The 18395-nt window shown below is 44.3% G+C and overlaps 1 protein-coding gene across 1 annotated transcript in view; it reads left to right on the forward strand.

Moving 5' to 3' along the window:
* LOC142313008 (uncharacterized) overlaps nt 1-18108 on the forward strand; it is a 74569-nt gene extending 56461 nt beyond the window's left edge. The window contains exon 11 of the mRNA XM_075351995.1: nt 15589-18108. Coding sequence (XP_075208110.1) covers nt 15589-16502 — 914 coding nt within the window. The 3' untranslated portion in view covers nt 16503-18108. The remainder of the gene's footprint in view (nt 1-15588) is intronic.
* The last annotated feature ends 287 nt before the right edge of the window (nt 18109-18395 follow it).

Below are 18395 nucleotides of genomic sequence, written 5' to 3' on the forward strand. Positions count from 1 at the left end.
CTATGTAATTACATAGAAATAAATATAAGACCACCAATTGTGTGGTAAAACTTGCTAATAACAGGTTATAATACGAGGTAATACGCTTCTTACAGCTTCTCTCCAGGTTATTTTCCCTTACAGCTGGAGTGGAGATTCTCATCTAAGGTCCCTGACTCTTATACTCCCCTTCTGGCATCTTCACCTTCTTGTGTCGATGAGCTTGTCGGTCTCCGGCAGTTTGTGACCTGCTGCAGCTCCAGTGTTTCATGGAGCCAGAGGTCACACCTTGCTAAAAGTCTATGAGGGCCTCGTTCTCATGTATTGGGCACTTGTGAAGTAACTTATGATTTACAAACAGTCTGAAGTTGCGCTCACAAAATGACGCCACAGGAGAAAAAAAAAAGGAGAAAATACCAGAAAGTGAGTAAAAGACAGTGTCCGAGACCTTGGATTAAAAGCAGCACTCCAATGGTGAAAAAAATCAAAATGTTGGAGTGGTGCATTGTCTTGCTAAATTCTCCTAAAAAGGGGATGAAAGCCCTTACTTATGAAGCGCTCACTGATATCCTAATCAGGCACGAATACTAAGATTCTTTATAGCAAGATATTATTTATTTTAATAGCACATGTATAATCAATGGCACATAGGCATTAGAACTACTTTATAGTCATAGAATCTTATACAATAACAGAAATATGCATCAACATTACCGTATGTTGTAGCACGCCTTTCTCATCGGAGAGACTCGATTAGTGAGAAGGAAAACAACCCGGCCTCTGCATCACAGGAACAGTGAGTCCACTTTGAGCATCCTGGAAAAATGTCCCTAATCTCACTAAGCGAGCCCTGTATTTTTAAAGGAAACTTTGTACGTCGTGTGCACCAAGTATTGCAATTGGTCACCAGCATGTGACAGCTGAGTCATGGTCATGTAACCTGACCACACTCTGCTGTGGGCACCAGTAGCTTCCTGCATATTTTGCCAGCTGACCACTGGCTGACCACTAATTTCCTGCATATATGGCAATGAGCCGTGAATTTTACATCGCTAGTTTCCTGCACATGTTTTTAACTAACCACGATTTCCTGCATATGTGGAACTGTAAGGTTCCTGCTTCATAATAGGGGTTTGTTCAAGACCTGCTAACACGTACACTTGGTCATGGTGAAATAGGCTAAACCAGAGGACATCTCTCTGATACTGAATTTTGTATGGATCAAATAATACCTGTGATCACTATCTTTTGATTAGGATTCCTATCTAATCACACTCATTTTTCAGTCATATCACTTTGGTATCACATGCATTAATGTTCTAGAAAGAACTGGCGCCCACATTTTGGGGAAAACTCAATTATAAATGTCCACTGATGTGTATTAACCACTAAATGAATTGACTTGTGCTGTAGATTTGACATGAACAATGTGTCACTTTATGCTGCGGATATTCACCACTCAAAGGAAGAGGTCAGTAGTAAAGATATAGGAACCATATGTACTAGTAAACGCAGCAATATCTGCACAATTTTTGCCTGGATATCACCACTGTTAATTTGCTGTGGGATTTCTTTTGTAGAAATTCTGCAGGGAATACATTATGTGAATGTTCAGACTATATTTATTAAAAGTGGTGGGGGCCCGAAATCAGTTGTGTGTGACATTAGAGTGATATTTTTAGGGTGCAGTTTTGGTCCAAAAACTGCATGCATTTCCTTCCCCAGCAAAATCTATGAGATTTCAGTTTTTCTGTCTGCACGTTGTAGCTTTTTTTTTTTTTTTTTGCTGCGTCGTAGTGACCACAAAGATGCTGCATGTCAATTTTTTTCTGCGTTTTTGCCAGTGTTTGACCCCTTCCAGTCAATAGATTTGATTAAAAAACTCAGTGGGCAAGAACACGGAAAAAAAATGCAGTAAACTGCAGAAAAAAAACGCATGCCGAGGAAGTGTTATTTTGGGACCAGCAACAACGTGCATCTTTGTGGTCACCACAAAGATGCAGGGTGTGCACGTAGCCTTATAGTGCTGCTTTTCTGGTTCAGACTCCTTGCTGCTCTTGTACCATTGTTCTCCGTTTTAACCTTGGCCTGATTTATTGATAAATCTTTCTGCTGTTTTTGTCCTTTTTGTGCCTCCTGGTTTTACCCTGCCTAGGGAATATTCCTCTCTGGACTGCAGCCTTTCCATAGGCAGCAACCTCATAGACCCCATAGTAAATCCAGATCCATGTATAGGAGTTATAGGGTTTCAGGGTTTTTTGGGATCCTGGTTAGTGGGCGGCTTGTGCCTAGTCTATTTGTGATAACAGTTCTGTGCCTGTGGCCCTGGACAGCTGTCACACAGAGATTATGTAACCCAGGAAGGGAAGAGACGTCTGCTCAAACACACACTTCTCAAACATGCCTTACATATGGTTCTCTTTAAGCCTCTGGAGGATCTGGTGGACATTCCTCCTGTGAGTGGGCGGATTGGGGAAGAACACCAGGATGTCGTTCAGGTATACAACCACTCAAGAGTAGAGAATATTTTTTTTTTATTATTATTATTAATTATTATTGCGCCATTTATTCCATGGAGCTTTACAAGTGAAAAAGGTACACATAAAAAACAAGTACAACAATCATGAACAATACAAAAACAGACTGGTACAAGAGGATAGAGGACGGAAAATGTCATGTACGAATTCTTGGAAGACTGCAGGGGCATTGCTGCGCTCAAAAAGCATTACTCAATGCTCTTAATGACTGTCCCTTGTGTTAAAAGCGGTCTTCCATTCGTTCTCCTGGTGTATGTGTGGCGCCCCTGAGGCTTCAGTGGCCACAGCGTACTGCACCTCACCCGAGGTGCAGTATTCATCTTGAATATGGAGGAGGTCATTGCCGGAAACAACCACAAACTCACTCAACCAACACATAAACATGGGAGCTCTTCAACTGGGACTGGGCTAGGGTAAATGCTGGGGTGGCCATCACGAGGTATGGGACCTCATGCCCACTAGTGCAGGAACCCCGGAGGAGCGGCACCAACAAGGGAGTTAGGAGCCATCACTCACACAATAGTCAGAGTTTTCCAGGAGGTGCTTTTGGCACCGGCAAGCAGTTGGAAGTGAGCTGGTGCAAAAATGCATCAGGCATCAGGAGGGAATCTGGCATCTGAGGAAAGAATGGTGAACCCAGGGTTTGCGGGGAGTGCAGAAGACACCCGTGACTCGTTCCACGGCCCAGGAGCTGGGGTAGAGGGAAACCATCAAAAGGCAAGGCACAGAAGGAAACACCGAGCAAAGGGAGAAAAAAGGAACAGCACTCACCGGTAATTGCTGTGAAGTATTCAGGTTTATTTCATGGTCGGAGGATACATGCTTCGGCGTTACAGGGAGGGAATGAGGATGGTCAGCACAGAAGGAAACACCGGCGTTGACCTCCAAAGTATCCGGATCGGCTGAAGCCCATCACAGTGTAGCCTGGTACTCCAGCGACAGTGTGCTTCCCATGAGTAAAAGAACTTGAACTGCACCATCTGTGTCGTCTCATCACTCCTAGTGCTTCCAGCGTCGCGCCCATGTGTCATAGGCGACTACTACCACCATCATCCTCCCTGGGGCATAGCTCTGCCTGTGGAGAGCTGAACCATCCAAACTGCATTGTCATCCGCCCCACCAGAGAAGTCCCGCAGCGGCAGCTAATATTGGGCGCACACCACAGGTGGCGTCACAAACAACTACTGCCATCATTCCCCATCCCCTGCTTTATTGACACCACCGGAGTCATGAAACCGGGCAAGGCCACCGCGGCGACCCAGGAGATGTAACGCGGCCCTGTAACGAGTAACCCCCCCAACCCAACCCTGTGGGCGCATCATATGGGGATTAGGTTATATGCATCTCAAAGATCGAGTTTAGTGAAGGTTCTGGAGCCTCTAAGATGATGAAACAATTCTGGAATGAGGAGCATCGGATACTTATTTTTGATCGTGATTTGATTGAAACCCATGTAGTTAATACACGGCTGGAGAGCCATCCTTTTTCTTTTCAAAGAAGAAGCCAGCTCCAGCCAGGGATGAAGATTTCTGGATAAATCCTCTTGCCAGATTCCCTTTTGATGTATTCGGACATGGCTTGGGTCTCTGCCTGGGACAGAGGTTAAATACAGCCTCAAGGAGGAGTGATACCAGGAAGTAGGTCTATAAGACAATCATATGGCCTGTGAGTAGGTAGAGTCTATGCTTCCATCTTATCAAAGACGTTCGCGTACTACCAATAATCAGGTGTTAAATCCAGTAGATTGGATGGAGTCGCCAGAGGTCAAGCAGGATAAATGGAGACAAAACATTTCTCATGACAAGATTGATCCTAACAAAGCACTTCTCTGGACCTCCAATCCAAGACTGGCCCGTGCCCCAGAAGCAAAGAATTGGATAAGCCTGATAGCAAATAGGTGATTTTCTCTGAATGCAACCAGACGTTCCACTGGCTCAGTAACAAATTAAACGGTTTCGGACAGAGCTCTCTCGTCAACGAATGACATCAAGGGACTTTGACGATATTGAACAAGAATCTGATACCTGTCCCCCACTGCCTGTTGCATGAAATTTCCTGTGGCTCCGGAATCCAGATCATTCGACTTGCTGAGCCGGGTGTTACCACAGGAAACGGTCACCAACAAAGTTACACGCGGAGAGGAGTTGCTCTTGCCCAGGGAAGCCTCTCTAACAGACCCAAAGTGACAGTAGAAGCACTTTCCTTTGATGCTATGGACCTCCTGGCTGGCGGTTTAGCCAACTTCCCTCAGACAACTTGCATAGGTTTAGTAGTGTCTGCAGTAGATGAAGACTGAAGACGATTGCCCTTTGGAATGACAAAGCCAGATGCATCGACCTCCTATCTTGGTTCACCTCTCTAGAGCGTTCCTGAAACCTGAGGTCATTCTTGAAAGCCAGGGAAACCAGGTTGTCTAAGGAAGTGGGAATATCACAACCATCAAAACTCATCCTTAATTCTGCAGGTCAGACCCTCCCAGAAGGTTGCGCCTCATTATAGCTGGTTTGGTGCAGAAACAAATGGCATACTGACCTACTGAAAGACTTTTCTTGCACAGTCTGAGAAGAGATGGCGGGAGTTGACACACCCCAGCTCGTCGAAAACCTTGTAGTATCGCTCCAGAAAGATCTACAGGTTCGAGATTGCGAGATCCCTCACTCCTATAAGGGGATTAGCCACGCAAGGGCCTCTCTTTCCAGGTGGGACATTGTGAATGCCACCTTGGCCGAGTCTGAGGACCATGGAGAAGCAGACAAATTAGGTCCAGAGCTAGGAACAGGAATAACTGGCTGTGCTGAAACCGCAAGCTGGACTGGTGCAGATGAGGCTGCCGGCGAAAGAGCATTCAAGCAGGTGTTCACAGATCACAGGTCATGATTAGGGATGATCGAATACTAAAATATTCGACTTCGCGAATATCTGACGAATAGGTCGCCACTATTCGCAACTATTCAATGCGCAATGTAAGTCTTTGGGAAACCCGAATAATTTCATGTTGGACCTAACGGCGAGCTGTGGTAACCGGGGATAAGGCTAAAATAGATGGGAAAAGGCAGAAACAGTATGGGCACCGCCTGTAGAAGGTGCCTGACTGCATTTCTCTTGTCTTGGAATAACATGCTCAGAGCAGCATGCGGCTTTTACGTAGTTGCCAGAACAGCTCTCAAACCAAAGTAAAAGAGGGGAAATTGATAAACAGTTAGTAGTGGCTAATCACTTTAATAAAACGTAAAATCAAGCCCTGACCTAAAAAAAACACTTTAGCATATGTTCAAACGTTTCGTTTTTTTAGATTTTTCTCCCTTTTTCGATTAGAAAGGGCTCTAACTTTTATACCTTTTTATATTGGTGTCTGTCTCGCACGCACCTTCTTTTTTGGGACATACACAGTTTTTCCAAAAATAAGACTTCCTCCAAAAATAAGCCCTAGTAGGTATAGCAGGTATTTTCTGCATTTTCGGAGCAAGGCTTAAATATAAGCCCTCCCCCGAAAATAAGCCATAGTCGCGGTTCAATAATTAAGTCTGTGCAGCTAAAAAAGTTAAATACTGCAGGACACTTCATTATAGACAGCGGGCACCCCATAATCACACTCACCAGTCGCCGAGCAGAGGACCTGTAGCCATCGCACCCCCACACACAATCAGATCACACACACAAACATCAGATCACACACACATCGGATCACACACACCACATCCAGCGCCACCAAATTTCGTCTCGCCGGCAGAATCCTGAGAGGCAGTACAATGGAGTTCAAGGACCTGCCGCAATGCTAGCTTACAGGACCTGCAGACACGTGACTTCCTCCCGTCATTCCCTGCAGCCGGAAGCATTCTTTAACGCTGGATGTGATGAGTGAGTGAGTGAGTCAGTCAGTGATCTGATGTGTGTGTGATCTGCTGTGTGTGAGATCTGCTGTGTGTGAGTGTGACGGCCAAAAGCAGGGGAGGACGGTGTGCAGCACCCACTGGAGATCATAGGGAGGACCTGGGAACCACGCAGACATCCGGGTCTGGTAAGTATGAGTCTCCTGAGAAGTGGGGGGTCTGCTTTTTTTGGGGGGGTAAACTTACCCCCAACCATGTTTCTCCAAGAATAAGACCTCCTCCAAAAATAAGCCCTAGTGCTTTTTGGAGGGCAAAAAAAGTAGACAGAAGACAGTGTCTTATTTTTGGAAAAACATGGTATTTGACAGCACTTTAAAAGGTCAGCTACAATGTGCCTGTTGGGAAGTTGGCCTTGCCCTCCTCCTCCACCAACATCACCGGCTCCAGTGGCCCTCTATTCAAATGTAGAAAGGGCCACTGGCTGTCCTCAAATCTCAGACTTCTTAGGGTCCTCAGGTGGGCCCAATAACGTACATTGGGGAGTGACAGCAGTCATTTTATAGTTTTTTGCGTCCCCTATGTCATTAGTGTGAAAGTTGGAATATGTACTCCATAACACTTTACAGTGCTATTGCCAATGTGGCCATTTGGGTGTTGGCCTTGTCCTCCTCCACCAACACCACCAGCTCCAGTGGCCCTTTATTCAAATTCTATTCAAATTATTCAGTAATGTCTGTTTTATGGACAAATGAACGCTGGGACATCGAAGCTGATGTCGTTTGATGATGATTGCATCTGGCCAAAACCAGGTTTGGAGCAAGAGGCATCATCGCCTGCTTCCTAGACTGCAGTTTGTGAAGTAGGCAGCACCGTGGAAGTGGCAGTTGTTTCACTCTGGAACTCTGGCTTAATTGCACTAACACTGATTCTGATTCCGCAGGGGGCCATGTGTAACACACCGTGGAGCACAGTATCAATAAAGAGCACAATTAGAGACTGCCTGACCAATTGTTATAGACAGTGTAGCCTCGACAGTGGTTGTGCCAGTGCATAATGTACAAAGGCTTGAAAAATATTGCCCTTGGTGATTGGGCCGAACAATTAAATCGCAGCAGTTAGATTAGTCATGCGGTCAGATGATAGAAGACAAAATAGTCTTGAATGAGAAACAATGGAACTTATTTGAACTTAAGAAATACAAATTTTGGGGCTAAAGTTATTGGGTCTTGTTAACAGGTGTCCTGAGATTCTCTGGGGCAATCCATCTATGGTTCATTTTGATCATCGTCAAACTGTCTGCACTTTCTGTGGATAGTCGTGTGCGAGTATCTGCTATTGACCCTGCTGAGCTGAAAACACGCTCAGACAAAACACTCACAGCAGGGCAAGCTAGCACTTCCAAAGCGTATAAGGCGAAGTCTGGCCAAGAGTTGAGCTTAAAAACCCAATAGTTAAAGGGAACTCTAGACTCTGAAAGCACGCTGATATTGTCACCTACATAGTCCCTCACCATCTTACTTAAGTTTTCCCTCCTTTTCATAGTTCCCCCAACTGGTATATGATTTGAAGTTGACGGTTTGTGGAAAATGGACCAGTTTTGGCACATTAGTCCCCCGCCTGTGTTGCTCCTACTATGCGTAGCCCTCTCATGTAATCCTGTTGCGTGAGATGACACGTTACCTCTGACGCCAGCATTATTTGAGGGTAATCGTTTCATCAACTGGTCCACTACAGCCCTCTTGAATGTTTCCGTAGTGCAATCCTTATTTGTCTCGACAAGTAGCAAAGCAAATTTGTCTTTGTCGTGTGGGTCAAGGAAGGTACATAACCAGTATTTGTTGTCTGACAAAATGTGGACTATCCGACAGTCACGAGAAAGGCAGTATGGCATAAACTGTGCCGTGTGTGCCATACTCCGAACTGGAAACCTTTGTGTGTCACTGCTAAGAATACATTCTGTCTCCCTAAACCTCCTCTCCTCCTCAGTCTCTCCTCCTCCTGCTCCTCCTCAGGCCATCCATGCTGGACAGCCCTGAAGCTTGGGTTGTCAATCCCTTGGTTACCAACTTCAAACCATTCCTGTTCTTCATCATCCTCCTCATCCTCATAATGCTGACCAAAGGTGGCCTGAGCCTGTTGGCCGAGGGTGTGCGTATTACTAGTAACAATTGTGAAGTTTGGATCCACAGACACCTCGGGTGCATTAACACTTTGGTCAGTCAGACCATCCAGAGAGCGTTTCAATAAAAAAATCAGTGGAATGGTAAAACTGATTAGAGCATCATCATGGCTCACAATGTTGGTACAGTAATCAAAATTTTCTAGGACCTGACAAATGTCTGCAATCCACACCCACTCTTCTGCACTACTTATGTTTGGCATCTGCGTCTGACGTGCATGTTCCAGCTGGAATTGGGATACTCCCCTCCGCTGCTCATGGATCCTGGCCAACATATGATAGGTTGAATTCCATCTCGTAGGGAGGTCACATATTAGTCTGTGATGAGGCAAGTGTAAGCTCTGCTGCAGCACTGCCAGGCCAGCAAAAGAGGGAGATGACTTGCGGAAATGGGCGCTAATACGTCGTACCTTGGTAAGTAGGTCTAGTATCTCCTGGTATTTTCTGAGAAAGTGCTGAACTACTAAATTTACAACGTGGGCCATACAAGGAACGTGTACAAGCTTTCCAAGATTTAGAGCCGCCACCAGATTACGACCATTATCGCACACTACCATCCCTGGACGGAGGTCCAACGGCTCAAGCCACTCATTTGTCTGCTCAGTTATTGCTTTCAAAAGCTAAGGTGCTGTGTGCGATTTGTCACCAATACAGATGAGCTTCAGTAGAGTGTGTTGCTGCTTAGCCGAGGCAGTGCTGCCGAGATCCCAGCTGGGGAAGGATGTCGACGGTTGGACACCGGCAGATGTTGTGGAGGATGCACAGGAGCCAGATGAAGAGTAGGAGGAGGAGGAGGAGGGAGTTGCTGTGTCGGAGGCAACTGAAACTATGATTGAAGTGGGTCCCGCTATTCTGGGTGTGGAAATTATATGGGATGTTGCCGGATCAGAGTCTGTACCAGCCGCCACCAGGTTCACCCAGTATGTCGTCAGTGAGATGTAGCGTCCCTGTCTACGTGTCTGTGGTTAAGTGGACCTTCTCTGTTATGGCGTTGGTGAGAGCCCGTTTGATGTTTACGGACACATGATTGTGGAGCTCGTGGACTGCACAACGAGCAAAATAGTGGCAGCTAGGCACAGAGTACCGACGTTTTGCCAGCTCCTAAAGGTCGCGGAAAGCCTCTGTTCCCACAAGCCGATACGGCAACATCTCAAGGGCTATCAATCGTGCAATGTGTGCATTTATGGTTTGTGCACTTGGGTGCGTAACGAGGTATTTTCGCTTTTCGAAGGTCTGTGGTATGGACAACTGAACGGAACGCTGGGACACCGAAGCGGATGTGGTCGATGATGATTGAGTGTCGCCAACATCAGGTTGGGAGAAGGAGGCATCAGCACCACGTTTTTGCACACGAGTTTGGGAAGCAGGCAGCCCAGGAGAAGTGGCAGTGTTTTGAGTCTGGGAATCGTGTTTTTACCTAGAGCTTTCAACCACCTAGTGGTGTGCTTGGCTAACATATGGTTTCTCATGCTGGAGGTGACCAAGCTGGAAGTATTTCTGCCTCTGCTAAGCTTGGTCTGACGTATTTGACAAATGGCAACTGTTTGGTCTGAAGGACTTTTGGAAAAAAACTCCCACACAATCGCAGCACGAACCCTTGGACTCTGAGATGACACAGGTGGTGGTGTCATGTGCACAGTTGGTTGACCTCTGGCAGTGTTCGAATCACTATCTCTTACATTCTTTTTGCGGACATGTTCTTCTGCGCTGCTGCTCTCGCAATCCATGCCACCCGTCCATGTTGGATCAGTCACCTCATCATCGACCAGGTCGCCTTCACCTTCCTGAAGGTCAACATCTTCGGTAATGGAGGTTTCAGGCTGACCTGAGGGCAACTGTGTCTCATCATCCTCAAACACTTCAACTTGTTTGCCCAGCATGTCACGGCCAACAACATGGCTTTCTTCTGGCCTTGGGTGCACAAAGATCTGTGCATCACTATACACCACGGCCTCACGTGCGTTGGTGGTGTTGCGCGGTGAGAGGCAAGAAAGGTCAAAGGGTCCCGTAAACAGTTCCTCAGAGTAACCTGCGTTGGGGTCATATGTTTCCTTAGAATACTGATGTTGTGAGGAAGGAGGACCAGGCTGAGGATTTGATGGCCCAGTCTCTGGGCTACTCAAGTCTATCTGTGTGGATCCTTGGGATTTGCTACTCGACAAGTAACTGGAGGCATTTTCTGCTAGCCAACTCGTTACCTGTTCGCACTGTGCAGGGCCCAAAAATGGTTTGCCATGTGGAACAGAAAATTGGGATAGGAAGGCAGAGGTAAATAAAGCAGGACGACAACCACTGTCACTACCACCTCGTCCACGGCCCTTACCGCCTCTTTTTCCCATTTTTTTTGGGCTTGATTATTTGAAGATGCACAGTGTAATGTGACCTTTTGTACAGGCAGTGGAACAACACTGATGTCGGGTTGGTAAACTTGTGTTAATAGTTTCCCACGATAGCTGTTTCTGTAAGTTTAAAAAACGCAAGGTACCTTTATTGGACAAAGTACCACTTGGAGGAGTCGACAAAGATGTTGTGAATGTCTTTCATCCCTAAAAGAAAACAGGGTTTGACACCACTTTTATTTTAGTATTGGTTTTTGGCACTCGTACTGTTTTAGTAGCAGCAGGCCACTATCTAAATTCTGTATGATATGAAGCAAACGCCAGGATGCTAGGTTGGTACTATAACGGTATTTGGCTTAAGAGAAGTAGACCAACTGACACCGACTATTAATTTAAATTTTGTAACACTGACACTGTATTTTAGTAGCAGCAGGCCATTATCTAGGTTCTCTACGATATGAATGAAACACCAGGATGCTAGGTTGGTTCTATAATGGTATTTGGCTTCAGGCCGAACTACAGGCCGTGACAGCAATTTTTTGTTTGTGGTTTTTTTTTACACTTACACTAGGGGTTTTTTTAGCAGTAGGGTACTATGTAGTTTATGTACGCTATGAAGCCAACACAAGGACGCAAATGTGCTGGTATGAATTGAGATGGTGGCTGACAGACACTACACTACACCTGAACCCGTTGTTTTGGAGAATTTGGGACCTTTTTTTAGGAATTTGCAATACGTATCCCTAGTATAAGAGACCCAAGGGATGTAGCAGTGCTCGGATTGTTGATTAATTAGCAGCAGATGTCAGGACAGCTTTCAATCTCTCCCTGCCTCTGAAAAAGATCTCCCTATATCAGGCACTGCACTAACATACCATATGCAGCACTATTAAGAGGATTTTTTACCTTTTTTTTTTTTAAAGATGGATCGGTCTCAGCTAACAAAGCACTGCACTAGCACTGGCCCTATAGCTGGGTCCGCATTCACTGTTTTGGAGCCTGGTGATTTATGGAGCTGCTAGCAGCTGCTGACTACTGGCTTCAGCCCTTAGAAGTACTATTTAGGAGTTTGCAGCACGAACGCTATCACTTACAAGGCACTGCACTGTCACTGGCCTTATAGCTGGGTCCGCATTCACAGATTTGCGGTCTGGCGATATATGCAGCTGCTAGCAGCTACTGGACACTGTCTTCAGACCTTAGAAGGACTATTTATTAGTTGGATCTATGAATGCTCTCCCACACACCGTAGTCTATCTACACCACCAGCTCCCCAATGACTACATGTTCACAAAATGGCCGCTGGCTTATATAGCCCCTATGACTCTGTGCAGCAAAGCCAATAACAGTAACAACACAACAAAGATGGCTGCGGCGTTATTGTGAGGGCAAGCAACATCAGATGTGTTCATTGGCTGGAAAACAGACGCCAGGAAGTCAGAAATTAAAATGAAAGTATCGGAGCGGATGCTGTTTTATTCGTCAGATACCGAATGGTGCGAATAGCCTGTTATCCGTCAGATACCGAATAGTGGCAAATACATTCGCTGATCCCTAGTCATGATCTGATCCTGCTGTTCCCACTGGTGGATCATCTCTTGATACAACACCACAGGCGTAGGGGAGCTGGGGTCAGTGGGATCCATGGCTTGAGTAAACTGTCATGCAGTAGGGTATGGACCCACTACACCACGGATATGGACTTTCTTTGGAGGAGCGATATTAAGTAACTACCTATTCTTCACTAGAGCCTCTGATGGGGAAATTAGGCTTGTGCTGGAAGGTAGCTGCAAGGTACCACTCCAGACCTTCCCCCTGTTTCGTGGCAGTTCACCCCAGAGGTCAGGAATGCAGGTCTGGACTAAGGAACAGGCACGATGGCTGGTACAGACTTGGCAGACTTGTACTGGCAGGACAGCTGGAACACGTGTACGGGTATGCAGGACTGGAATGGATTCTGGCACACGTGTGCAGGAACACAGGGATAGAACAGATTCTAGAACATGGGTATAGGAACACAGGACTGGAACAAATGCAAGGAACCTGACAACTAGCTAACGTGTAGACAAACTGACAGGAAACGTTGCTCAGGCACATCCCTAAAGGGTAAAATGCCTTATTTACCCACTAGCTCTCAGCATTTCCAGATTAAATGCACTGTCCCTTTTAAGAAGAGAGGAAAGAGTGTGCTCCTGGGAGATCTCTGTGCAGGCTTTAGTAACAGGAAGCAGTGACAAGAACCGGAGACTCCACAGGGTGGCCGGGATGGTAAGTGTCCAGTGTCTCTGGTGGAGGAAGCTGCACCGTGCAGGAATGATAGCGCCGGTTTTACACTCAGGATGTCATTTTATTCTGTTGGTATAGAGGGTGAAATGTGCAGCTTCCCCGCACATTTTTCAATTTGACTTCTGCAGTGTGATTTATCACTCCAGATATCATGTGGGCCCTCCACTGACTGAGGTCCACAGCAAATCTGCTCCAAGGCAACGTTGTATAAAGATTATTAAAAAAAAACAATTTACAAATAAATTTAGGAAATGCCTAAATAACACAAATGTTCCCACTAAATTACAACTACATTACAACCGTCATTTCCGGGAATTGCCGAGGACGCTGGTCACGAACGGGATCCCGCCCCCCCATGCGGCCAGATCAGGAACTCATGAAGCTTATGAACAAAAACCGCACCAATTCTGCCACACAAACTGCTGCACATCCGCAGCAAAAAATTCAGTGTGCGCACAGGGCCTCAAAGGGTGAAATGTACAACTTCCCTACACATTTTTCACATTGATTGCTGCAGTGTGTTTTATTATTCTGGATATCATGCCGGTCCTCCACTGCTGGAGGTCCACAGCAAATCTGCTCCCAGGGAACGTTGTATAAAAATTATTGGAAAAAGACAATTTTACAAATTTAGGAAATGCCTAAATACCACAGTTGTTCCACTACATCTGTCAGCATTGATCAGGAGGCCGGTATGTCACCTATTATTATTTTACCTTATATCAACATTCAGTTACCAGAACTTAATTATGGATGTACTTAGTGGATTTACTTCTCACTTTTTTAAAAAGGGGTTTGTGGTCTTTTACATTGGTCATAAATGTCTTATTATGCTTCAAGTTTTGACTTAATGGGCCATTAGAATAGTTAGACTTTTTATAGAAGTTGGGGGCAGAATTTAGTTTCACCACCTACCGAGACTGGGGGAAGTATGTGATTAAGAAAAAATATATAAGGGAAGCATTACTTGCCAGTCACAGCCCCTGCTGCTTCGGTGCTTATCTCCAGCCTTTCTGTACTCGACTGCAGCCATACTGTGCCACACATAACATGTGCGCTGCAGCCCATCACTGGTTTCACAGTATAAGTGATGCAACGATCATGTATGATATCGGGCTTATCATCACAGCAGCCAAGTAGGCTAAGACCGGAGAAGAGCACTAAAGTGGTAGCTCTGAAGAAACAATTGATTCAACAGGTGAGTACTACTTATTTCAATTATCACATTCTCCCTTAACACTTTTTTTTTGTCAGCTCGTGTGTCATGTCCCCACCGGAGTCCGCTCCTGCGACTTCTGCTTCGATCACCAGGCACTGCCGTATTTCCTCTGTCCGCGATGCTGGTGCTAGGGGAGGAGTCGGTGCCCGTGGCTCTGGTGGGCACAGGCTCCACCCATCCACTAAGCTGGATTTCCCTGGGACCTACAGTATCACTGGCTGACTGTGGTGGCATGTGTCTTCCAACTGAAATTATCATCTTTTCAGCTACAGCCAATGGGAAGGCACCACACCCTTCTTATTCTCCCCTCCTTTCTGTGGGTCGCCGCCAGATATAGTCTTGTAATACTGCTTGTCTCTGGTTCCTGCCCTGTTCTGTATATTGATCCCTGTGTTTGACCCCTGCCTGCTCTATGACTACTCTCCTGCCTGCCATTTTTGTACCTTCCTGCCATCTCCGGTTTTGACCTTAGCCTGATTTCCTGACTACGCTTTTGTCTGCCGATTTTTCTCTTTTCTGTATCTCCTGGTTTGACTCTGCCTGACAGCTACTCTTCTTGGGATTACAGCCTTCCACAGGTAGCGATCTCCGGGGCCCTGTAGTGATTCCAAATCCCTGTATAGGGGTTAAAGTGTTTTGGGGTTCTTGGGGTCCTGCTTATTGGGCAGCTAGCCTCTAGTCTGTCCGTGACAGCTATCCTGAGACTGTGGTTCCAGGCAGATGTTACAATGAGAAAACCACTTTACATATTAATTTGCAATCCAAGTTTTACACTTTTACAAAGTCAGAGCTTCTTCATACATAATTGCACTGCTTCTCTGTTCTGTAGTAAAATTCATGTGGCTGTGAGGGATTGTGCCTAACAGACCCCCCCCCCCCCTCCAATAGTACTGACGGACAGGCTCATTTATGATTCTCCACTGAGTGTCTTACTACAAAGTAGTGGTGACCGACACTTTGAGACATGAACCTAGGAAGATGCTGAATTCAGCACTGAATTGGTAAACTGCTAAAGCCGATCCTGGTGGCCTGACATCATTATCTAGTGGACCTTGGTCCTAGGTCTTTGATTAGAATGTGAACTGTTTTGTCCCTAATACCTTAGTGAATAGCAAATTTTGCGACATGAGTTGCAATTTTAATGGACATTTGATATAGTTAAAAAACCTATTTCTAAGGTTATATTATTGAAAAGTAATAAAAGTGTTTTTCTTGGCAGGTGACTGTAATAGAAGATCAGAGGGACTTCTGACATCTTCAGACTTTCAAACATACGAAGATCGTTATGTTATCTCAGCTGTATCCTCGATGCTTCACAGCAAAAATCTATCATCTGATCCTATTAAACAGGTCCTATCTCCTGATTCATCACAGGCTAGTATGGAAAATAAATGTCACCAATGGGATGATAGCACTATCAAAGGAAAGAATACACTTTCATGTTCAGAGTATGAAAATTGTTTTAATTATCAATCAAACCTTGTAAAGAAAAGAGCTCTCACAGGGTCGAAGCTATATCCATGTTCAGATTGTGGAAAATGTTTTCTAAAAAAATCAAAACTTGTTAGACATCAGAGAACTCATACAGGGGAGAAGCCATTTTCATGTTCAGAATGTGGGAAATGTTTTACAGATAAATCAACTGTTGTTATACATCAGAGAATTCACACAGGGGAGAAGCCATTTTCATGTTCAGAATGTGGGAAATGTTTTACAAATAAATCAACTCTTGTTACACATCAGAGAATTCACACAGGGGAGAAGCCATATTCATGTTCAGAGTGTGGGAAAGATTTTACTCGGATAACAAGTCTTCGTTTCCATCAGAGAATTCACACAGACATGAAGCCATATTCATGTTCAGACTGTGGGAATTGTTTTGCAAATAAATCCACTCTTGTAACACATCAGAGAATTCACACAGGAGAGAAGCCATATTCATGTTCAGATTGTGGGAGAGATTTTACTCGGAAATCAAGTCTTCATTTCCATCAAAGAATTCATACAGACAACAAGCCATATTCATGTTCAGAGTGTGGGAAAGATTTTACTCGGAAATCAAGTCTTCATTTCCATCAGAGAATTCACACAGACAAGAAGCCATATTCATGTTACATAGTTACAGTTACATAGGTTGAAAAAGTACTAGGTCAATTTAGTTCAACCTTTGTTGTGGGAAATGTTTTAATAACAACATATCAAATCTTGTTAAACATCAGAGAACTCACAAAGAGGAGAAGCCATTTTCATGTTCAAAATGTGGAAAAAGTTTTGTTTGTATATCATATTTGGTTAAACATCAAAAAAGTCACATAGGAAAGAAGCCAAATCTATGTTAGGAATGTGAGAAATTCTTTTCTTTCAAAACAACTTGTGCTAAACATTAAAGAGCTCATGTAGGCGAAAAGCCTTCAACCCCTTCACCCCTGGGGTAACTTCCCATTTTTCATTTTAGTTTTTTCCTCCCGTCCTTCTGAGGGCCCTAACCTTTTTATTTTTCTGTCAATTTTGCCATGTGAGGGATTATTTATAGCGGGATGAGTTGTACTTTTTGAATTAAATCATTAATGTTACTATATAGTGTAGTGGAAAACATGGAAAAAATTCCAAGTACGGTGAAATTGCCAAAAAAAAAGTGCAATTACAAGATTGTATTTCGGTTCTTTTATTCACAGTGTTCACTATATGGTAAAACTGATGTGTTCATATGATGCCTCACATCGTTATGAATTCTTAGATACCGAACATGTATAATTTTACTTTTATCAAAGGGGTTAACAAAAATTCAGAATTTTATTCAAAAAAAGAATAGTGCTATTGGCACCATTTTCTGAGACCCGTAGCGTTATCATTTTTCGGTATCTGGGGTCAGTGATGGCTTATTTTTTTGTGTCTTGAGTTGACATTTTTAATTCTAACATTGTTGTATACATGCGCTGTTTTCATCACTTGTTATTGCATTTTTAAACAATTTTGGGGCGACCAAAAAAAACCAAAATTTTGGAGTTTGTAACTTTTTCTTGCTACGCCGTGTAATGATCAGATTAATTAATTGATTTTATATTTTAATTGAGCATTTATGAACTCGGCGATACCAAATATGTGTATATTTTTTATTTTTTTTTTAACTTTTATATTCAATGGGTCGAATGGGGGTGATTTGAACTTTTAGGTTTTTTGTTTTTTTCTCATTTTTAATAACTTTTCTTTGTTAATATTTTTTATCTATTTTACTAGTCCCCCTAGAGGAAATTTATCACTGAAAACTGCGATCGCTTGTTAATTTCTGCTGATCAGAACAGCATTGCTCTGATCCGCAGAAATGCGGCTTTCCTGTGAGTTTCGGCGCTCTGTCAGCTCTCACAAGAAGTGAGTCATGGCGGCATCAGGGGTCATCATGTACAGTTGTAACAGGCGCGCTTGGATCTCCGATCCACCTGTGCCTGTTAGCTATACATGTCTGCTGATCAGATCAGCAGAGATGTGTGAGGATTACCGCGGGCTCTCTGCCGAAGCCAGCTGTAACCGGGAGGAATCGACCAAAGACGTATCAGTAAAGAGGTTAAGAAGAAAAGAGAGGTTATGACAAGCACTATATATACTTACATTTAAATTTTCATTGTCGCTTATTATTATTTCCGCTGCGATAAATCCAATGCTTTGTCCATGATAGTCCAAGATTAACGTTGTTTTTAATTTGTATGTTCCAAAATTAAATAAAATTACATAAAATGTTGCTTTGTCCTTTAAAAACCTCCTGGATTTTTCTTTTTCGTCTTTTAAGGCAGGCAAAAGTGGCATCTTTGTGAGTCGGGTGCCCCACTCCTGCTTCAATTTCGATGACGTCACCTTGTCTCTATCAAAAGGGAGCTCTTGTTGTTGTACAGTGCTTCACCTGATGGTTTTAGGAATTATCTTTTCTTTCATGATACTCCAGGGATATTTAGAAAGTCTTCTGCATGGTTATGTGCAATTTAAAGTCACCTTATGACGCACTAGTTGCTGACTTTTGAAGATCGAGCAGAA

This window comes from Anomaloglossus baeobatrachus, chromosome 5 (genome assembly GCF_048569485.1).
Source record: "Anomaloglossus baeobatrachus isolate aAnoBae1 chromosome 5, aAnoBae1.hap1, whole genome shotgun sequence".
In the NCBI taxonomy this organism is placed as follows: Eukaryota; Metazoa; Chordata; class Amphibia; order Anura; family Aromobatidae; genus Anomaloglossus; species Anomaloglossus baeobatrachus.